Genomic DNA, 23982 nt, shown 5'->3' on the forward strand with positions numbered 1-23982 from the left:
GAATTTGCTGACTGACTGCATGTATTAATGTAAAAATATGTTTAATCCCAGATGACAACAAACTCATTTTAAATATGTTTTAGTGTTAACCTAAAAATAAAATCTACGTTGCTAGGCTGACAATATTGCCTGATAAAAAGAGTTGTCTTGTTTTCAAACCACCGGGGTCATCTAAAAAAGGAAACAAATGGATTTTTCAGATGATGCTTTAGAGCATTTAACGTGGGACTACTGAGCTCAGACAGAGGGATAATCTGGATATCTAAAAAATAAACACCCAAACAATAAAAGGATGCTGCCTAAAATCATCAGCTTTGCTAAAATTTCCAAACAGTTCAACTGTTACAAAGAGTGCAGTACAGTGCAGCACTACAAATAGATTACAAAAAAAATGCAAAGCAGAGTAAAACATTCATATATTTTGGCTAAAAATAAACAGACCTTAAAAAAAGCACTCAGGGTCCTCTACAGAGGACGGCACTGTCTGCAGTAACCTGGAGTTTGAGTGTTTAGAAGCTCACAGTAATGTAAAACAAATCCTTTGGCATTGATCACTGTGGAAGTTCAACTAAAATGAAAACACAGAACTGAAAACACACATTAAAAATATATCAGTTAAGCTTGACTTTGACTTCAATGTCACACATACTGCTGCTGTCAAGTGAAAACCCGTGAGCTGTAGTGTCAACCTCCCAAGAAACAACATAGTCACTAACAACCATATATTGTATTCTAATCATATAATTGCTTTAAAACTGTCTCACTTGTATTCATAACACCTTTAAGTCCTTCAAGTATAAAATCATTGAAGTGATGATGCTAGAACTTCTGAATTTGTAGATCTTTAGTAAAGAACCTTTATTGTTAAAAAGTAAACAGGAAGGAAAGTGAGCGCCTCAGCTCGCTCCACTACTCCCGACTTTAGAGTCAAACTGAGTGAATAAAGCTAAAAATCTTTCATAAAACAAACAATTATTGTATGTACAATAGACAGTAAGAAACTCACTGAAAAAAACTGAATGCAAAGTAAACGTCCTCTGGGAGCATTTTAGTGTCATAATTCGCCTTTAGAAAATAGAAAACATTTTCATGCAAAAAATATATACCTGAACTTTGGATAAAGTCTTGTAACACAACATACCAAAAATATACTTTAAAAAACTGTCTCCGATATACCTGTGCGATTCCACTCACGCCATTAAAAGAAACCTGCATGGGACCAGATCTAATGCTTCCTGGTGCAAACACCCAAACTACAGTGGAGAATGGCTCAAAATCCCGCAGCTTCCTCTTGAAGTGCACATGCTTACGCTTAATGCATATGCACATTGCTACTTTACTCGAGGTTTGTGCTATTGAAGCAAAGTTTTAAAGAAAGAGCATCATCCATGTCAGCGACCAGGTATGATTATTGGTACCAGGGGGTCTTCCGCACCCATCGGAGGGTGAAGCCCGCATCGGTGCGGATCTTGATGGAGGCTGCTTCTGCTTCTCTGACCGTCTCCTTCACGGACTGCATCAGATTCTGGGCGTTATGGACCAACATCTCTGTGGCCTGGTGAGGCAAACAAAGCAGTAAAATAACAGCTTAAAGATCTGTCACAAATTTTGGCCATGACATGACTAATCCACCTTAGATGCAGATTTTTTTTTTTTTTAATTAAGTGTCCCATCAGTTACATTTGTTCAGTAATGCCAGACTACCAACTCAGCTTTTAGTGTATTAACAGGGACTGCAGTGTGTGGTAGAGCTTTTCAAGTTTGAAAAGACAGCTACGGCATTGAAATAGCACTTTGCTTTCTGCAGATGCTGAGTTTATGGATAATAATAGAAAAAAAGGTTGGATTGTGCATCACTGTGAGGTACAGTTGGGGTGAGAAGTTTACTTACAAATGTCATCTTGATTTTGAGCTTTTTAATTATTTCTTTGAACTGTTGCAGGGTGAAATAATTGTACAATGTACATCTTTAAAAAGCAAGACGTGACAAAGACACAAACACTGACACAAAACAAAAGAAGATTGTTGATTTGTGTCTCTGTGCTTTTTAACATTTTGCTGTTCCAGGTGTTTTTTTTTCTTACAGGCGCAACATTTGTGCTTTTCCATTTGTGCTCTATCCTTTTATTGTACTTTGTCCCATTTTTTCCACTGTTCCTTTTTCTTTCTTTCCTATTTTTTCTCTTGCCTGTCAGCTTAGAGATTGCCATATTATACATTTACTGTAATAACAGAAACAACCCAAACTGTCACCGTTCAGGAACAACCCAGGAACCTCCAAGGTTCAGGCCTGCCGTGAACTGGAAACTGCTGGAACACCAGTGTTACTGTGCACAGTGAAGCAAGGTGATTAAAGGTGTGATTGGAAAAACTGAAGGTGAGGCTTTCAAATCTAAGAACACTGTACCAACTGTCAAGCATCATGGTAGTTGTAGCATGTTATTGGGCTTGTTTTACTGCCAAATACAGTGGACAGTGGATGAAATAATGAAGAAGGAGGGCTACCCCTAAATTCTTCAACTTCAATTCAAACTAACATCTAGATGAAACTTGGACGCAGCTGGATGTTCCAACAGGACAATGATCCCAAAATCACATCAAAACTAGTTTAAAATGAGTAAACCTCAAGGCTAACATCAAGCCCTGACTGCAACCCTACTAAACATTTGCGGATTACACTTAAAAGTCAGGTCCATGCCTGGAAACCAATCAATTTAAATGAACTTCACCAATTCTGCCAAGAAGAGAGCCAAAAATGATACCAGAAGTTTGATGATGATTACCAAATGCATTTGATCAAGCTGCAACTTGCTAAGTGACATTAAACAAACATTAGTAGGTAGGGTATGTATATATTTCAGCCTGTATGTACACTTTTGACCTTATGTGGATGAGAGAAAATCCTTCATAAATTCAAACTTGTGCACAAGTTCTTGCTTATTAAAGTCATTAAATATGTATGCTGCACAATCACGCCACTCTGGGAAAAGAACAGCTCAAAGAAATCATTAAAATACCATGACATTCATGCCCATGACGGGTGAATTTACCTGCTCTGACTCCTCTTCACTAATGTTTGTCCGTCCCAGCATGGTGGCTTTGACAGTAGAGAGGATCTTCAGCTGAGTACTGATGGTAGGGATTCGTTCACAGACCTTTGGCAGGAAGAACAGATGTTAGATGTTTCCCGTTGAAGACAGAGTGCGCTTGTGTCTATGCAAATCCTCACCTGCAGCAGGTTCGTTCTGATGCGTCTGTCAGTGCACTGTTTGGCCACTTCTTTTGCCAGTCTTGTCACCTCATCCGAGGCCTTGGCGATGTCCTTAGCGCACTGGATCAGTGCTCGTTTGTTCCCGCTTCCACCACGCACCAGCCGAGACATTTCTGCCATCAGCAGAGCCATCCGCTTGGCTGCGGCTATGATGTCATTACCCTGTTGAAGAATGGGGATGTAGAAAAGGAGGAAGCAGTTAAAGCTGTTAACAGAGAAACATGGTTTTGGGAAACCAGACATTAAAATTCTAGTGTTTTGTATTATTACATTTGAATTAAAATTAAATGCAAGCATGTTTAACACGATTTTTAATTGAGATTTTCATTTTCTTTGTGATATTAGAGTCAACCTGAAGTTAGTACACATGAGGTGATGTTAAAGTGATTAATAATAGGGGCTAAAAAGCAGAAGCAGGTGACCAGAGTGGGTAAGCAGGCAATCTAATGTCATATATAAATCACCCAGAAGTCTTTGGGAAACTGTCATCCTTGGCTTCACAGGTTGGCCAGACAATGAAAGTCTGACAACAGAGGCAATGATGAGACAGAGCGTCTGCCTCCTCCTTTGAACCGCTTTACCCAAACATGAGCTTAAGGACTTGTGAAGCCAGTACCAGTTTATCCACGTGGTGCAACAATCAAACCTGACATTCCCACAGTCCTCAACGTTTTGTGCAACCATTGCATGGCATCAGCATTACCATTTGTGTAACCAGGTCTGAAAATAATGCAACAAGAGTAAAACAGCAGCTGCAGCTGGTTGGAGTTTTCCATTGGTAGTGGCAGATGCAGAGCTCAGTGTTCAGACAGCCCCCGGTGGGTGTTTCCTGTCCTGCGGGGCTTTCCTTGTGTTGTGCATTTATCTTTTTGCATGCGTGGGTGTACGTGCACGTGTGCGTGCGTGGGTCAAACAGTACCCAAAACACTTAGAGCCTTTTACACATACTGTTTGATCCACATGTGGTTGTGTGTGCGCTCATGTGCATGTATGTGCGCAGACCTTGCTGGACCACTTGCGCGCCTCCTGGTGGAGAGACTGGGCAGCTGCCAGAATGGGTTGATTGACAGGCTGGTTGGATGGCATCAGCAGCAGCTCTGGCTCATAGTCATCCTCACCATCAGTAAACTCATCTTCATCATCTACCTCCCTCTCCTCTACTGCCTCCTCATCTTCAGGCTGGGCCAGGCAGTGGGGGGGTTTGTTGGTGGTGGTTGGAGGATTGATGGGGATGGGAAGGAAAGGGAGGGAGGCAAAAGGGGTGGGAGGAGGAGGAAAAAAAGGAGGAATGTGGAGAAGAAGAGGGGAGTGGAAAGCCAGGGATAGCAGGAGGGAAGGAAGCATGGGAAAAGGAGGCATTTAGTATAGTATGAGAGGCACTGGGTGGAAGAATAAAGGACAGGAGATTTACAGGAGGAAGGAGGAGCGTATTCAAGCAAGGTGAAGGTGCAGGGACAGGGGAGGTGAAACTGCACACATAGGCACAGACGATTTAGATGGGGGGAAATTAAAACGAAAGAGGAGCTGGTTTGGGAAGGCAGCGGGTGGATGATGTGCCTTACTCTGAGGCGGTGGCTGAGCTGAGAGTTTATAACCTATTTGCATAATCAAACAAGGTCTAGTGCTGAGTTGGCAAACTGAGTGTGACCCAACACCAGAGATGTCTGGATGTTTGTGGATAGTTTTTAAAAGACACACAAAACATCTGTGGAAAAACTGTTAGCGGTGCCATTAAGGGGAAAATGGTTATCAGCTCCACAAAGATAGCAAGAGGGCATTACTCCTAGTTATTTATACAGATTAGCTGTTCCTGTGTACAGTTCTTTTACACACACACACACACACACACACACACACACACACACACACACACACACACACACACACGGAACATTGACAGCCACAGAGATATGAGGAAAGACGAAGTAGATAACGTCTGCTGTAAGTGGAGTGAGCTTTTGTAATATAGATTTGAGGCTGGGATTTCTCACTGCAATATCTCATATTCACTTCGTGCATGTTGAGTGTGCACGTGTACACCGTGAACAAAGTCACATGCTGACACTTTAAACAGATGACAGTTTCCGGTTCCCCCCCCATCCACAGATGGGACTTTTTTTTTCTTTAGACAACTAGCCAGCAACTAACTAGAAATCATGACTTTAAAATTATACACAGATGTTTGGCTAAATATGCAAATATGCGTGTTTGTGTGAACTGACCTTGCTTGACCACTTGCGCGCCTCATCGTGCAGCTGCCTGGCTGCCACCATCATGGGCTCGCTGAGCACCTCTCCAGCTTTCTGCTCCGGGAACTCCTCGTCCTTTTCCTCTGGAGGAGGAGGCCGAGGCGGAGGCACTTCCCCCTCTGGTAATGGAGGTTTGGGTGGGGCCTGCTCATCACTAACCTGAAAACACACATACAGGTAGTTCATAATAATTCATAGACGTTATTCCATCATACTGCTGTTTGATCCTAAATTGCTTGGGTCTGACCACCATGCATAACAATATGTGATTCACAAGTATATTTAAATTCAGTTTTATTGATATAAAATTCATAAGAACAGTTTCCTCGATGTGCTTTATATTGTAAGGTGAATCCCTACAATAATACAAAGAAAACTCCAACAATCAGAGGACTCTATGAGCAAGCACTTGGCAACAGCCAGAAGGAAAAACTCATTTTTAACAGGAAGAAACCTCCAGCAGAACCAGAGTACATATCAGAAATGAGTATTTTTATCAAGTCGGGACAAACAATATTATATTTAGGTCTAAAATAAATGGAGACAATCAAATTTAAATCATAGAAAAAATATTCTTGGCTGTCGTAACCCACTCATGAGCAATGTGAAGACCCTGTTTCAGAAAGTTTGTTAATCCCACATAAAAGAAGACTGATATATTTCCCTAAAACACTGGAATCCCAGTTTAATAGTTTAACTACTACTGCTAAAGTCTACTGTGGGAATAAAGTGTGTTATGTGTGTTTGAATGTGCTTACATGGAGCTGATCCAAGTCAGGAGGTGGAGGAGGGAAGTCCGGCTCCTGAGGCTGAAAGGCTTCTCTAACTTTTCCGACTGCAGCCAGGATCCTCAGACACGAGTCCAAGTAGGCTTTCTGCAGAGCTTTGGAACAAACAGCGAAAACATGGTAAATAAACCTGAGTCATTCTTTATCACTCATTATATTAAACATGTTTTTCTCCTGTACCTTTATCTTGGATGTTCCCTGCCACCGCCTTGGCGTCCATCACCATAGGCGAGATGGTGTGCGAGAGGATGTCTGAAGCGTGTTTCACAGTGTCTCTGAATCGTGGGTCTTCAGAGTTCTCAACTTCCCTCTTAGCCACCAACAGGACCCGATTAGCTCTCCTTGCTATGCTTGTTGCCCCGGCAACAAGCATTTGGGGCTGAACATTTGCCATGGCAACTCTGCACTTGTCGATGTCTTTCTTTATCGCCTCCTCAGACGCATCTAGCAGAGATTTGGTGTCGATAGCTTCATCCACTAGACCTGGGAGAGAAAACACAGATAAGCACGCCTCTGTAAATCCTCTCATGTGCAGCAAGGTAATATTTTAAGCAGCACGAGAAATGCTGAGAAAATCCACACCGGTGAGTCTCTCCACATTGTCGATCCACTGGTTCTTCATGGTGTCAAAGTGTTCATACGCCGCTTTGTTCCCAGGGTTCTTCAACAAGATCCGAGCGGCAGACGTTACCTGGATGTGAAAACAAACAAAAAAGTAAACAAGTCACGCTCAGACTGTATATAACACCTACAGGTTTTATCTTGATACGTGATCATGCAAATCAGGGGCGGCCAAATCAAACAGAAGTACCTGTGGTGTGAGCTCCCTAGCATGTTTCACAGCAGCATGGATGCCTTCTACTGTAGTCTTATTGGCTGTTCCCACAGCAGCAGCCTTCTCTGCCGTTGCCCCCAGCCGACCCGCGTGGGTCTCAAAGTTCCCTGCGCGCTCTTCAAAAACCTTTCACAAACATTAGCAGCACTTCAGTCAAAATGTAGACATAATCAACCTCCCACACCACACAGCTGAGCCATATGGTGTCTATTAGTGGAAACAGGTGAATGGGATGTGTCATTGGTGCTGTGTTTTGTGCATTACTGACCTCTTCTCTGTTTGGTGCATCGGGAGGTGCAGTTGCAGCCACAGCCAGCAGTTTGATAGGTGTGGTGGTGTCACTGAAAACATCAGACACCTCCTGGGTCATCACCTCCTGCATGCGCTGCCTCAGGTCCTGGATGAAGCAGAGATTGTTGCATAAATCCACCAGGGGGAGCTCTGCACCAGCACTTTCAATGAAATCAACATTACTGAGTCTCACACTATGCATCCTCAGTCCCCATGCTTTTGTTATATTGGCTGCACCTTTGGATCAAACAGAAATATTCTAGCCATCGTGCATTTTCCCCTTTTCCATGATTTTTAGTCAGGTACATTTTGTGTATTTGGAAACTTGTTTACATATGATTACAGGGGAGGTTGTGTTTCTGCATTAATCTATTTATAGACTAAATGTGCATGCTTGTGAGATACCTTAAGGGTGTCCTGCAGCTGTGCAGCTGTAGCGCGTGCATGAGGAGCCTCAGCCTCTCCCCTGCCAGCCATGTCTGCCAAGGATGTCATCAGAGCCTCTGTTCGGTCACAGCGCCCAATCATATCCTGACGATACGGGCCTAACAGGCCTCCTGCCAGCCTCCTCCCTTCCCCAACCATTCCTCTGATTGCTGCCTGACCTAGAGAGTAACACAGGGTAGAAGTCATGCTCTAGATACCTCAATAACAACCCATATTTAGATATAGAAGTATCGCTTTTTCTTTTTGTTGGTCACAGGGACTAAAAATACAAAGTGAGAAGTGATGTCATTTCTTGCAACATCAACAGTAGGAAGCTATAGTTTGCAGTAAATGCTAACATTATACAGTTTCCAGGAAGTTAATAATGTTACTAATAATAACATGTTTGGTTATGTCTTCTAAGAAAGCTTCATAGAGAGATACCTGTGTTCCACTGTAGCATCTCACACTCTGCTCCCATACGGAAGCATGGGACGAAATAGGAAACAATCAAATGACAAAGCAGGAAGACTGCAATAACAAAGCATGAAAACAATACAAGAGTCCCTGAATGACTAAACTAGTCAAGTTAGTCAATCAGTGATGCACAAAATGCATCATTGTGGGCATTTAAGGAAACAGCACAGTCATTTCTGTGCCACGCAATCACATTTCCTGCCTGAGTAATTTCACAGTTACCTCACTGATCACAAATGGCTAACATCCCCAAAGAGCGATATTCACTTGGTGTCTGGTTTCTTTTACAATCCGTCCATCATCCACAGAGATGCACAAAATGCGCTGGAAGGTCAGGGTGTTTATTTTCGAGACAAACGACTGCATCATCACTCCCTAGAGCAGTCATCCAGCACCACTTACCTACTCCTCTGTCGTCCACTCCAGGGTTGTTCACCCAACGGAGGGCCTGCTCCATCTTGCCCTCCAAGGTTACTGCAGGCTTGGCTGGTCTCATGTTGGCTACGGCGCGGTTGGTTTTAGACTGCAGGGTCAGTAGCGCTGCCCCAATCTGCTTAGCGAGTGCACGGGCCTCAGGACTGTCACCTTTACCCCTGAGACAGAAACAAAGATAGACAACTTGAGAGAGAGACAAAAAAGCATAAAAGACTTAATATAGACTATAAAATAACACTACACCCCTGTTAGATACCACCAAAAAAGAGAAATACCACTTTTAAAGCCTAACATTGCTTTTTTGTGTAGTAGAAACAAAGACAAAACATTTCTATATGTGTATGTCCAGATTATTAGACATAAAACTACAAGTTCTGGTCAGGACAATAATTCAGGGCACAGTTTAAGAAATGCCTTTATCATTCTTCTAAGAAAAGAAGAACAAAGTCAGATTCTCTTTTTATGACCTTGCACAGCCGTTTTGACAGGATACCATAATACAGTGATAATATCTCTACTAAATTACACATTGTAAAAGTACTATCTGTTCCAAATGCGGAAATCATAGCCACATTTTCTACATTTTTTACCTTCAAAGTGCAGATCAGTATTAATTAGAGCATATCTAGGTAATTTGTTGAGTGTTTGAAGATGAATTTGCTTCATGCTCAATAAATGCAGCTGAAGACCATTACAGTTATGTTCCTAAAAGCAACTAATCTTCATCATCATCTTCGCCATCATCCACTGAGCTACAGAAGCATTTGGATTAAAGTCTGTTGTTTAGTTAAGTGATATTTCCCTTTAAATTCCCCTCCACAAAAACACCGTGACACCGTATTCAAACAGTTTAAAACCTTTTTGGAGGACTCATGCCCAAGGTTGACAGGCAACAACATACTTTCCAGGTGGGTAAAATATGCCACCTATTGGTGGCATGGGGTTGCAGTTTGAGCCTATGGAAAGAGTGTCTAAGTATTACGTATAGTTTTCACAATGCACGTGTCATCGAGCATGAGAAATGTGAGGTGAAACCGTACTGTCTGCGTAGCTCCACAAGCCTGGCAGTGAGTCCTGCGATCTCACTTATGGAACGCAGGATGTCGTCCCTCTCTTTGGGGTCTTCGCATAGATCGGCGATGCGTTTGGCTTCTGCAAGGAGCGCTCTGATGTTCTCCTCCCCCTCGGGACCGCCGTGAGGATCAGCCAGCCATGCCTAAATATGCACATGTGCAGTATGACATATGAAATAAGTACATCTTTTGACACATGTCTCACAGTAGAGCTTCTACCATGTGAAGGGGCTATTTACTAGTGAAGATTTTACTCAGTGGGGTCTCTCTTTTAAACAATAATAATTCTGAGAGAATTTGTAAAGTATTAACTGCAACACTTGCTTGGAAAAGGATTAGAGAAGTAGAGAGTCGGATTTGCTGGAATAAAGCAGTTCCCTGGTTAGTGTAGCTCATTCTGATATTATTGTTGTTCTATCTGACCTGTGCAGCATCCAGCCTCCTGGCAATAGCCTGTTTGGCATTGATTAGAGCCTCCAGTCTGCGAGCAGCACTGTCCACTTTGCCAAATAACAAGTCTAAGCCCTGCGAGCACTGGCCGGCACGCTGCACACACCCCGGGGTCGGGCCTTGGCCTCTGTTAAGAACAACAAAGACACTCAGCCGAGGCTTGACAGCTGAATACACAATTCAAATGCGCACCTAATCGCACACCATGGACAGAGGATGGAAAACTGTTTAACTCACACGTTCTTGCAGAAAAACCCTACCTAGCTCGTAGATCTGTGACCTGGTCAGTCATTTGTCCCAGAGCCTTAGTGGTCGCCAGTATGTCTTTCCTCTCCTTCCCAGCACACAGCTCTCCCACCTTACCAGCTTCGTCCAGTATTACACGCAGGGCCACCTCACCGAGGTCTCCTGGAAACGACAGACCGCCATGGCATGACATTCACGTTTGACGATTAGGTGTTTTTAGCTGAAGCCACAATAGATAAGAAACAAACAGCCACCTGGCTGTCCGTGAGGGTCTTTGAGCCAGCTTTTAGCTTGTGCCATCTTTGACTCAATCAAAGCCAGAGATCTCTTCAAGGCCTCCATATCCTGAAGTAAAGAGAAGAGATGTGTTAAAGAAAAATATATTGCTTTCATTACAGAAAAAAGACACTTTTTATAAGTAGTTACAGTTTTACAGATTATTTGTTGTCATAATTGCTATCTTTACAAAAACTCGGGCACATCTAAATCTGTTGTCAGTATTTATGGGTTGAGGATGGTGTACACAAGACTGATGAAGTGTATAGGACTAACAAAATAAACTTTAAATCCAATGTTCACTGTAATGGGGAACGGTATTACCAGCAGTGTAGCTTTCTGATTTTTAGATTTTTTCTAACTGTGAGACTTTAATTTCCAGTGTAAAGCTGGACTTGGTTGCTTGGCTCACATTTGTAAAGGATATTTTGTTGTGGGAAAGTTCAACACATAGATGTATACATTAAAACTGCCTCATATAAAACCTATATTTTGGTTTATCCACGATTAAATGGATGGTGGCCTGCAAGCTATGAAGTCTTAAATGTGGGCACTAACAGCACAAAATTGGTTTTATTAATATTAGTCAATGAAGTCGTATTACATTATTAATTTCATGCTGTAAAATGGGTTCTATGTTTTACACAGAAATCACCACTTTTTACAATGTCTTGCTAAAAATAATTCCTTATTATAAAGGAGAAAATAAGACTAAGTGACTTAATCTAAAATGTGACAGACTCTTTCAGTGCTTCAACCAGAAAGGAGAAAAAAAAAATGTTTTTTCCAGTTCAGAGAAGAATGAACCTCTTAAGTGGAACCGTTCAATACAGCCCATCTATTATGGATGGATCTGGACACCAACCAGCTTATTTCTATAATTCATGACCCGAGAGGACGGCAGTCATCGCGTGCCAGCGGTTTCTCTCACAAACTGACAGTAAGTGCTTATCACAGCTCATACACAGCGGTACAGACACAAACAGACAGATCATTATCAAAGGAGGCTGTGTGCAGAGAGAAACATGCAGAGTTACAGGTTAGACGAGTGAAACAGTGCTTAACTTTGGCTTAAATTATCTCAATGCACAATCTCTAACTGATGCCCAAAAATTACTTTTTCCAAGCATGTATATGCAGCCAAAAACAGCGTCTTATTGTGCTACGATGGTCGATCTTTGACAGCGTAAACACGAGACGATACACCAGAAAAAATACCATGACTGAAGACAGGTGTTAAAATAAATAACCGAGCTGAGAAACTTCTGTTTCAGGCCGTTTGACTCGAATGGACGTCTGGAGACAAACAGATATGCACATATGACAATAAAGTGATGAAGTATGTGTGCTGTACATCACACATCAGCCAACAGTCAGTGGACTGAAACACAAAACACTTACTGTCAAATACCAGCATGATAGATAATAATAATAATGTAAGCATGAGGACATATTGTGTCTCCTTATCTCTCACACACATACACGCTTGCATGCTGGAAACCGCTGATGGGGAGAGAAACAGGCTTACCTTCTACAGGGAGGAAAAGAATGGAGGAGGAAGGTACAGAAAGGAAAGGAAAAAAAGGGAAAAACCAGGAGTTATACTAGCGAGCAAAAAGAAAAAAGTGACAGAAAGTGAAGAGTGATTTTTTTTTCAAAAAAGCAACCCAAGGAAGCCGGAAGGAAGCAAACAAGCAACCCAACCAAAACCGAATTAAGGAAGGGGGGAATAATTTGGGGGGGTTTTTTAGGTTTGTGGGGTAAAATGAGAAAAATCAGAGTCTTTAAATGCAGCACAGGTTGTACCTTATTGGCCCAGGCGTCTTCATCCCACGTGGTGAGCTGCAGGACTCTTATGATCTCATTAATTTCAGCGCTCATCTTTTCAAAAGTGAACCTTCGGTTTCTCTCTGCCTCCTCAACCCCGGCACCTCGACTACTCTTCGTTGCGACAAAAATCTTTATAGCTGAGGAAAGAAATAACAGTATTTATGTTTAAACTCAGGTAGGACGACATATTCAACTTAAGACGAAGTGCTCACTTAATCTAAGAATCTATTGTGGCAAATAGAAATGACCCACTTTAAAAAATAAAAGCTTTTAAAACGCTGATTTTAAATGACCTTTGTGGCAGCACTAACATGCTTGGACTGATGGTGATTAATGCAAGTTTAGTATTTTCTCTCTTTATAGGCATTATTTTTCATATCTACCAACTTTTAAAGGATGGGGATTAAAATCTTAAATAGTCTTCAGCATCTGTAATACTATTATAATTGTTATTTTATAATAATTATCTAATAATGCTACTGGCTCTAAAAGCAAGTGTAGACCCATAGACAAACATTTTTCATTTTCATCTTCTCAGGTATCTTATTTGATTTAATGTCGGGTTTTTTGTTTTGTTTTTTTACTATCCATTGTTTAAAAATATCGATGTACCTGGCAAAGTTAAGTGATCAATCCCTAGTTTGACCCTCTTATCCAGTATGGTCATGAAGAAAAAAAAGGGGAAGAATGCAATGGATAAGTCTCAACACAGTGGTCCAAAACCAGTTAGTGATCTCCCAGTGGTTACATACATTTCAATATACACTACAGGACAAAAGTACCAGTATCGCCTTTGCATTAAACCTACAGGAGGAGCTTAGCCATAGAAACCCATGCCACGAAGCTCCTGCCGCACAGTTTTTGTGCTGATGTTAATGCGAGAGGGGGTTTGGAACTCTGCAGTTAATCAGTAAAGAGAGCTTTGGCAGCTTTCACCCCGCACATGGTCTGAGTCTGTGTGGTTGAGGTTCTGTGGAATATCAAGTGAAGAATTTTCACAAACTGCCTTATTGCAAAGGTGGCATCTTATTACAATACCAAGCTTGAATTTAGTGAGCACTTTAAAACCATCCATGCTTTCACAAATGTTTGCAAAGTCAGAGTCCATAGCTTGGCATGTGATCTGATACACCCGTGGTAGTGGGACTGAAAACACCTGAATTCAATGAGACTGAACCAGTGCAGCAAATGGGGGGCAGTAAAACCAAATCAATAAGCTCAAATGTCCTGTATGCTAAAAAGCTTCAGAAATGCTTTTTAGGTGTGGTAAAACAATAATGTAATGTAATTTAATCTATCTATATACATATATATGTAGAGAGAGAGATTATTTTTCTTTCTCTCTTTTAGTTGCCAAATAGTTCAGATTTTATGACACTTGACCATGTAGTCTCAGTGCATTCAAGTAGTTGAAACAGTGCTCCTCTTCTCTGTTGGTTGGTGCAGAGTATAAGAGTAGCGCAGCAGAGATGTTTGTAGGCGACGTATGCGCGCAGTCACACTCACATCCCCATCCCCAGCATTTAATGACTGTAATTATCTGCGTTGCTATAACAACTCTTGGATGCTCAATGATCTGTGCTGTCGTTAGCCCACACATGCGCAGCCACGAACACACACCTGAGATAAGAACGGGCAGCAGCTCTTTGACAGTGTTCATGGAGCTGACTAGCATCTGTCTGTGCTCTTGGTGTGTCAGCTCCTGCTGCCTCTCCTCTATCATCTTTGACATTTTGGTCATCCCTGAAAAAAAAGAAAAAAGAAAATGTTATTGACTTTGGTTTTGGCACTGCTTTAAGTATGCTTGAACAATCAAAGGCTAAAAGCTTCCCCCAGTGTATACGCTAACTAAGCAGTTCCAACACAAACATTGTAACTTCACGAACGACTGATCTCACACAATGAAGGCATCAGTCAAGTGGGAGAAAACGTTTGGCATCAAATTTCCTCCAGCTCATTATGCCACACTGCACTGACAACACAATTGACCTGTTGCCTCTGGTGATAAATAGCCTGTTTATGGTTCTCCTGTCAGTGAAAAGACTCTGATCCTTAATCAAAGCATTTTAGTGTCAGAAGAGCACTCAGCGGTTAATTTAGCTGGCAGGTGGATCTTTAAACTAAAGAATCGTGTAAAACAAAAGTTTGTTGTCGCGTTTTCTGCTTTATGAAGCAAACTAATCCGAAAAGCACAGTTTATAACAGCTCTGCACAAATTATTCAGCAAACATTCTTTATTACTATAACTTCTGATTCATTATCAGTGAATCTGACGGTTATTGCCTCGATTAATTCTACCTTTAAATGACTTTTAGCATTTTCTAAGCCTCAATCTTTAAATATGATATTGTAAGTCTCGGCTTAGTCTCGGCTTTATTGGTGACAGTTCCTACCTCTTTCCAGTTCCATAACACATATAATTTCTTTATTTAAATAAATTAAAATGAGTAAAAATGTACATGTTGCAGTAGATTTTGAATCAGGGCTCCTATTTTTAATTAACCTGTGTGAATCTTTACTTTACTAAAGTGACGTTTTAAGAACCACACAAAGACTTTCTCACAGAGTAGTGGGGATAAAACTTCACCTGGTCCGAGGTTCTTGGTGTATGTGATGAGGTCTTCCATGGTCTCCACCACCTCAGCTACTGCCAGATACTCCAGGATACCTTTACACACTCGGATTATCTTACGTACCTACAACACAGCACGGACACAGTCTTAAGCAGATGCAGGCGTAAAACAAAAGCCACATTTTAATATGAGAACAAGGAAATTCCTTCTTTGTAGGAGCTTTTTTTAGCCTGAAGTTACTCAGTTTTTTGTGTGTGTCTGTGTGTGTGGGCTTGTGTGTGTCTGTGTGCGTGTACAGTCTTGTGATGTACGTCTTGTGACTGTGAGAAGCTGCTCTTTCAAAAATGAGGCTAGTGATGGTGCGCATAATCGCGTGCCCAATGTGATTCCACTTATTGAGATGCCATTGAACAATCGCACAAGAGTACACACAAACAAATCCACCACACTCACACTTACACACACACACACACATACACGCCCTGAGTTATGACAGAGGGAAGTCATTTGATCTCAGTGATTAGATCTGGGTGCATCTGAGACTCCATTACAGCTCTAAGCTGAGTTCCTTCTTCCTCTGTACGGCTATATAAAGCTTTACTTCCATGAAAGATGCCACACCTCTGAAGTAAGAGTGATTATGAGGACACACAAATGTAAGGAGGCATGCACAAACAGACACACCTCTGCCTCGTCGAAGGTAAGGAGCAAGTCGGATGTTCCGGACAGTATCCCTCTGGATCCATCGATCAGGTAATCTCGTGCAGGAACAGAGTAGGGATCCGCTTTCAGCATCTGAGCAGCTTGGACGAGCTTAGAGCATGAATTCTCCACCCTGAAGACACACAGCAGACTTAGGACTCATACTGAACACACGCACACCTACCAGTCAGTCACACTGCATCAGACCCGAGAGACATCAAGGAAAACCAAACCAACACACAGGCGAGATGTGAGGCTGACAAGGTGTCAGGCTAAGCAGCCCACACAGTAGGCAGCATGTTGTGCACTTTGAGTTTTTCACTATTTATTTGGCACTCGAAGGATCAAAATTTGAGAAGGCCTTCTTATTAAAACCTGTGGAGACTTGAGACAAATGATGCAACCTTCAATTCAGAATTTGCAATCTGCTTTTTAAATAAAAAAAAGGCGGTTTCATTTGCAATCCTAAATTTCTACTTCAGAGATCAGTGATTACGATAGATTTTTAGGAGCATTCAAATAAAGCCCGGTCCCTTCTCTTTCTGACCCCCATTGGTTAGGGTATCAATGGCTGCTGGTTCATCTATATTTAGGTAGGTTCACATTCCCACATGCTCCCTCCTAAGCCCTGTGAGTGAGATTTATGGTTTAGTGTCCCATGTATGTGTGAGTGAGCTGTGAGAGTGGTATGTGGATCTGATTGAGGTCTGGACCTTTTTAACGTAGCTGAAAAACGATTAGAAAAAATATATAAACAAGCAATGAAAAAAAAAATGGCAGAGACAGACAGATGATATTACTGGAAATGTAGAATATGCGTGGACATAAATGCAACAAATACGGGTAAGCAAAAACAGCGAGGTCTGTGAACCCCAGAACTGCTGAGTAGCTGCTTTCAGCCAGCACCCGGAGTTCATGTCAGCTCTTTGGATGCAAGCAGGAAAACAACAAACAGCTTCTCAGCAGTCTGGAAGCTGGAGCCGGACGGTCACTCGGATCCGGTCTCAGAAGTGGCTCTTTGTTGTAGCTGGGAACACAGCCACGTTTCCTAATGTTAAATGGGCTGAAATCTTTTTTTCTCTTTTTAACAAGTTCTCTGTCTGTTCGCTGAGATAAAGTGGATTTGTTGCTCATAATTTTCTCTCTGGATGTTTCTGTGAGTGAGAGAGAAACGCACACAGTGCTTCAGATGCAGACTCACTTAATAAACGCAGGAGGCATGTCTCTCTTCATCACCTGGTCCTCGGTAGTTTGAACCGTTTCCTTTCCCACCTGCAGCACACACACAAAACCACAGACAAATTATCATTAGCTCCTGCAATACAGGAAGCAGTGTTCAAGTACTATTAATAGCATGACGGGTGAATGAGTATGGATCAATTCACACCTATTTCAGTCATGCATGCATGTCATATCTTTGCCTGAGGGGAAGCGGCTCAGGCTCGGGATGATTTTGTGGTCTGTTTTTATACACAGAGGCAGGAAAGACGTTTAATGTCGCACTTCAAAAGCTCTTTCAATCTTTAGATCATGGCTCCATACTGGAGATCTGCAGTGCTGACTTTATCTATTCATTAGTATAACTCACTGGCTTTGCTTAAGCAATTTAAACATAAGCAAATAATCATCCATCCACGCATCCATCCATCCTCTTCAACTTATCCAGTGCAGAGACTTGTGGAGGCTGAGGCCTTTCCCAGCTATCAAAGTAGATCACAAGTCAAAAAAGAAATACGCAACTGACTTCAAATTTGTATTTTGTTTGACAGCTAAGATTTAAAAATGCACACCGTGATCTAGTTTGCATAATATTTTAAGTTGATGTGTCAGAACTGTCTGCTTTGACTTATTAAGCATTTTTTTTCCTGTTGAGGTGGAATTATTTTAGAAAGCACTGGGATTTTATTACACATGTCTGGTATTAAAGTAGTTCCCCAAAACTAGAAACTACATCAGTAACAGATATATAATGAAGAGCCTTGATGCACAAAATCACAGATACAATCATCAAAGATAAGGTATGTACTAAAGTTCAGTATTCCTGCAGAGATTCAGACTGTTTGTTAACCTGTGAAACAGAAAACTTGCTCTGACCCAAACAGACACACACTTGAGATGCAATTACAGTGAGATGATGACATCAGTCTCCCTGCTGCTGCATCACTGAAATTTGCTTAATAGAGTTTCTGGCTCCAGAGAATCAGGAAGCAGCCATCGCACACTCTGAGCCCCAACCAGTTCCCTCTTCACATCTTATGATGGTGCTTTTATGACATTTATGGTTGCTGTAGGGATTTTAATATCTTTGCGATGCACTCCATTTTTGGTCAGTGCATAACACTATCATCATCATCATTATTTATTTATTTTAATGTGAAATGCTTAAACAATGAATCAGTTTCAAAGAAGTGACATGGAAGTACCTGCACCCCCAATAAAATGTACTTCATGACCAGTCTAACTGCTCAAAATGTTAAGTACAGCTGTCCTAAAAAAGTATTCACACAAAACTTCTAAACTGTAATTAGATATTTTCTTTAGAAAAAAAAAAGATTTCATTTGAGAACATTTGGAAATCACCATGTAAATGCGAACAAGACATAGATGGATAAAATTAATGTTAAACTCCTTAAAACAATGAGCTATGCCTGTTGCACTGACTTTACAGATCTACTATAAATTACATGCTACATAATCAGTAAAATGATGCCATCAAAATGATAGATATAAGTGATGTAAGCTCAAAACTCAGCAATCAAAGCTCAAGACTTTTCTAACAGCTCAGCAGTTTCAACATAGGATTCAGGATCCTCAACAGCTTGATTTGCCGTCACGAATGCTGAGACTGAGATACTTAAAAAGAAGAGCAGCTTTTTGGACCACATAATACTGATTAAAACAGAGAAAACTGAACGCTAGGTGCTATCAATTCACAGTTAATTTAATATAGGATCTACAAGTAAGCGAGAATACACAGGAATTTCTTTAATGGAAGCTAAAACAATTATTTATGGGACAGAAGTCGATCTTTGAGCAGAATAAATATGAATATTTTCTCCAGGAGATAACAAAGGTGTTTCTTCTTCCAGAAATGCACAGAGCACACGTGGGGTAGAGAGGACGGAAAAAACCTTAATGATTGTTTTCAGATGCATAGCAAGTATTTTACCATTTTAAAACCTAACTATATATGTTTTGTTTTTCTGGGGTTTTTTCTGTGAATGTGGTGCTTTGTTTACTCAAGTAGAAAAACACTATATAAGAACCAGTCCACTTTACTACCAACTTTGTTTACTATATGGCAATAGATACTTACAGTATGTCTAAATGTAATCTGAAAATGGACAGGAAGTCCTAGCTGAGTAGCCGAAACCGTCAGTTTCCCTGTTTGGGAAAATGAAGATTTTGTTACACGAAAATGTGAGGAATGTAGCTCCCCAAGTAGAGCATGTCCTCCTGATTAAACCCTGCAAGCGAACTCAAAGAGTGCCATCAGGTGACTGATCAAAGCGCTGCGGAGAGCAGAAGAGCTTCCTGTAAGCAGCAACACTTGGTATTGATTATTCAATACATTATTAATGCACAGTTAAGAGGTTTGCTGACAGTGTGATGTGTATGCATGTGTGTGGGTTGTTTTTTGTGTGTGCAGTTGTACATCCTGCAAGGTGGGACTACTTCGGCAGGAAATGCAGCTGTCAATCACAGCTGTCAGAGCGGGTGTATAGATCAGAGATATTACCTCTGATGAGCGTGCAGCTGACATTTCTGTCCAATCTGTGAATGATGGCTGATCTTTTCTCCCTGCCACTAATGACTAATAATTATTTTAGAGAACATCTTGGTGGCCTGGGGTTCACAGACTGTGGCCACATGATCCCATGCTGCTGCATGCCATCTGTCCTCTGTCAACCGCTCGTTTTAGCTCTGTTTTGGTCTCCACTGGGAAATATTTGATTCATTAGCTTCTACTGGTTTTCATGTGGTAACCAGACCTTTAATGACAGTGTGTGCAAGAACTTGTACTAAAGAATAAATAAATGAAAAAGAAGAATATTTTTCCTCATGGAGTAAAAAAAAACAACATCGTTGTGTTATTGTGAGCAGAAAGATCCTTAAACCAAGCTGTGAAACATAATTTAATTGGCTAAAATACAAAATAAATACTATATTTTTAGCAAAGGTTCATACTGTATGTTAACTGGGACTAAGACTCAGACTGTGTGTCAGTTTTTTACATATTTTCCTTTGACAAATACCACTCACACCGAAATTAGCAAAACAAGCAAACATGTTCAAAACTAAAAAAAAAAAAAAAAGGGGGGAAATATCTTACAAATCTACAATAACTCTGGATGATTCATCACCGTGCCCACCCGTGTCCTCTTGCCCATGAATTTCATTTGCTTTTATTAACATCAGTTTCAAATCTGTAAACTATCTATCAGCTGTAAGACTTTATGTCATAATACAGCTTTATCCATGAATAGATTTAAGGCACACTGGGAAGCAAAGAGCATGTGTGGACACATAGCCAGAAGACTTTTCCCGGGTCTGCCAAAGAACAAGGAGAGATGGCTCATATTTAGAGCCGGCTGAGAAGAGTTTGTGTGTGTGTGTGTGTGTGTGTGTGTGTGTGTGTGTGTGTGTGTGTGTGTGTGTGTGTGTGTGTGTGTGTGTGTAGAGGGCTGGAGATGGGAGGGCAGACCATGATGCTTGGCAGGGTCTGGTCTGAAAAAGCCAGAAACACTTTCTCTCCCTCACAGCGTCCAAGCTAATGTGGATGTTTTCTCCATCCCTTACCAATCATGAAAAATTCTGCATCTTCCTGCAGCCTCCCTCCTCTCCCTCTCTGTCTTAGTCTGCTCACTTCCATCAGCGTGTGGTTACTTCACTCAACGGTAAATCTATTTATTCCTTCCTCCCCTTCCCACCCCCCACCCCCCAAACATACTCAGGGTCTGTGCTGACTCCTTGAGGAGCAGACACCTTGCAAACTCCACCAAGCTCACACTTTTAGGCACATAAAAAACACCAACCGTATCTTTCACATCTTTTAGTCGGATCTGCATCAACCCACGCACAACTTCTGATGGATTGAGACAGACACTATCTTTGCAAGTGTGTGTGTGTGTCTCAGTGACCTAGATTTTAAGTACCCCCCTACAGCCATCCCACTGTGGACGGGGTTAACAGTGAAACTGTATCAGTGTGCAGTGGGACTCTGTGGCGGCATGTTGCTGTATACTGTGTTATATCTTAGTTCAAATTGCACAAGCGTAGAAGTGATTCACCTTTCTAAAATAAAGCATATGTGTGCATGTCCTTACATCCAATTAAGTGTATCTACCCAGCAACCAGCTACTGCTCGTTTTACAAGCTCAGTTCTCAAGCGCCCTTTGTGCTTGCTTTCAACACAATCTTGTCACCCACTTCATAGCTCTCGTTCCTCTGTCAGTGGAGCAATCATCTTGTCTGAGAGTACAACAACTCTCAAAACGTACATCCCTATAAATATACCACTATAGAATGTGAAGTGGGGAAAGATGCAGGCTTTATTACTTTTAGTTAATCCCTTTTTTATGCTTCCATCCCACCTACCAACATTTCTTCTGTCTGACACCTTTTTCCCTCCCCTCTGTGCTCAGCCCTGATATCTTCACACCTCGCAACTCCATCTGAGACCCATCAACAAGCCTGAGGCTGCTATTAGCCTCCTTCTGCTCGCTGTCTGTGTGGATCAACTGAATGAATCAACAAGGACAAGCAGAGACAGAGGAACATGCCTGGTAGCAATGAGACATCAAGGACTTAATCCACTTGGAGGGTATTGGATAAAGGATGGGGTTTTCATTGTGGCATGGTGCAGTGTTCGAGTTCAAACTGAACAGCCTGGGTCATTATCAGTTAATGAGATATTTATCAAGATGATCTTGTGTGTCCTTGCACGGGAAAAAGTGGACTGCTATTCAAGAACCACAAAAGATGTCACTCGTAAGTTTTTTTTCCACAGGAACACTACACAAGTTACTAATTGTGCAACCTATCCCACCATCGCATCCACCATTTGTGTCGAAAAATGTAGGCACTGTGCAGCAGATCAGATTTTTAACATTTAAGGAGCAATGATTTCAATTTAGTGTGTCGTTTCTATTTAAAACATGACCAGAGAAGCAACTACTAATGAACGTGAAACCAGCTTCTTCTCTGTAAGAAGTCCTCCTGTCTGCTGCTATTTTCTCTTAAGTGAGTGAAGCCAGGTCACCCCAGCATCAATGCAAACGTCCAGGATCAGCATTAATGATGTGGCCTCTATTGATTTTCTCCCAGGCAGTGCGTACAGAGGGGACATCAGTGACTGACTAAAGCTTAGCTCTCTATAAAAATCGACCAATTAGATTCCACAGGACAGAGAAGAAAGACAGTGATGGTGTAAGTGGAAAAGTGGAGGGTCAAAGAAGTTTGGAAAAGAATGAACAAAGAGATGAGCAAAGGAGTAAGAGATGAGGTGGGAGTCTGATAAATGACCAGAGTGTTTATATAGTCTCTGTGGAGTTTATTACTACGGATGGATGAGTTTCATAAACTGCAAAGTCTGCAATAATCTACACACACACACACACACACACACACACACACACACACACACACACACACACACACACACACACACACACACAGAGAGAGAGAGAGAGAGAGAGAGAGGCATGCTTTTAATTTAATCACCACTCATTTCTTCCGCCCTACAAACTTCATTGACCTCAGCTGCCATCTGATTACAAATCTCAGCAAACTTTGCTATGTTGTGTTGCTTTGTTGTACTGGGTGTATGACAGCTTTATGCTTTATGTAATTTTAATGGCAAATAAAGACCAAACAGGGATTTAACTCCGTGAACGCAGAAGCCCCACAGAAAATAAAATGAACCGATATTGGCATATGATAGGTGCAGGGCAGTCTGCTGACCTGCTATTCTAATGATTTATGACACATTAAACAGACGCTGTCACACCACTGCAACAGCCAGTCTCCAGAAATGTCGCTTTTCTGCAGGTTGAAAGTTTGAGTGGTAAATGTCACTTCATGCAGGCACTTTGCCATTGAGCTCATACTGAACTGACGCCCTGATTCAAACTCACCCGCACAAGGTTGCTGACAGCAGCCTGCACAGCGGCCACCGGCACCGTCAGATCCGGGATGGCTTTACCGTCTACCTCCCCCTCCTCGTGCATAATGACCAGGTGAGAGATCTGCTGGGCCACTGGCTCCAGGATACTCTCGATGGTTTTGGTGTGAAACACCGGCATCGTGAAAGACTTTTTTTTACCGCAGCCCCGACAGAAGAAGAAGAAAGGCGGCTGGGCGCTCCAGCACTGATGGTCTCCCTTATCTCTGCTTCTTCCCTCTCCTCCTCACCGACAGGAGGACAAATACCGAGTTGTCAGCCCAGCCCCTGAGAGGAAACCCTCTCCTCCCGGTGTGCACCGTCTCCTCCGTAGAGCTCTTCGGTAAAGGCTGGACTCAGACGGTTGGTGTTCTCCGGTGGGAGCGACCCAAATCGTGACAGAAGGAATCACCGCCCTCTGTCCAATCACAGCGAAGGAATACAGCTGCCAAGCTGGTTGGTGTTGGTGCGCATTGACGCCTTCCCTGCACACACACACACACACACACACACACACACACACACACACACACACACACACACACACACAGTGAGAGCTCTTCCCAAATGACGTCATGCATGCCAATAGCCCCCAAAAAGGGAAAGTGTTGGGGTAACTTAAGCTATTATGATTCAAGATAAGGGGTGGGGGCGCGTAATATCAAGGAAAGAACAAGGGAAGGTTGTAAACATATTGAGCTGTGACTCCCTGCAGACTCATAAAGGTCAGCTTTACATCTGTGAGACTGTAAGGGATAGAAAAGGGAGCAGGTTCTGCACCACCTAGTAGGCTCTAGTGCAGAAAAAAAATTGTTGGTGTGGTTTTATGAAGCTTCGAACCTACATCTGACATATGATCTCCGTCCATTAAAAGGTGGGTCAGGAGTTCATGTCTCCA

General features: G+C 41.9%; 1 protein-coding gene across 2 annotated transcripts; it reads right to left on the reverse strand.

Annotated features, from left to right (window-relative positions):
* Positions 1–53: 53 nt before the first annotated feature.
* On the reverse strand, positions 54–23492 carry LOC102194255 (vinculin-like). 2 transcript variants are annotated; one of them, XM_005737186.2, is made up of 23 exons: positions 23059–23492; positions 17124–17194; positions 15905–16055; positions 15235–15343; positions 14268–14390; positions 12624–12784; positions 12346–12348; positions 10796–10886; positions 10556–10703; positions 10269–10422; positions 9813–9988; positions 8740–8930; positions 7840–8039; positions 7412–7540; positions 7120–7269; positions 6891–6999; positions 6489–6791; positions 6279–6403; positions 5494–5679; positions 4274–4450; positions 3230–3433; positions 3051–3155; positions 54–1555 (listed from the first exon to the last, which is right to left on the reverse strand). In XM_005737186.2, the coding sequence occupies exons 1-23, from the start codon at positions 23224–23226 to the stop codon at positions 1409–1411; spliced, it is 3381 nt and encodes a 1126-aa protein (XP_005737243.1). In that variant the 5' UTR covers positions 23227–23492; the 3' UTR covers positions 54–1408. The 2 variants fall into 2 exon arrangements, with proteins under 2 accessions (XP_005737243.1, XP_005737244.1); XM_005737187.2 differs by lacking the exon at positions 12346–12348.
* Positions 23493–23982: the final 490 nt, after the last annotated feature.

This window comes from Pundamilia nyererei, unplaced genomic scaffold (assembly GCF_000239375.1).
Source record: "Pundamilia nyererei isolate P.nyererei 1_Seehausen unplaced genomic scaffold, PunNye1.0 scaffold00073, whole genome shotgun sequence".
Lineage (NCBI taxonomy): Eukaryota > Metazoa > Chordata > Actinopteri > Cichliformes > Cichlidae > Pundamilia > Pundamilia nyererei.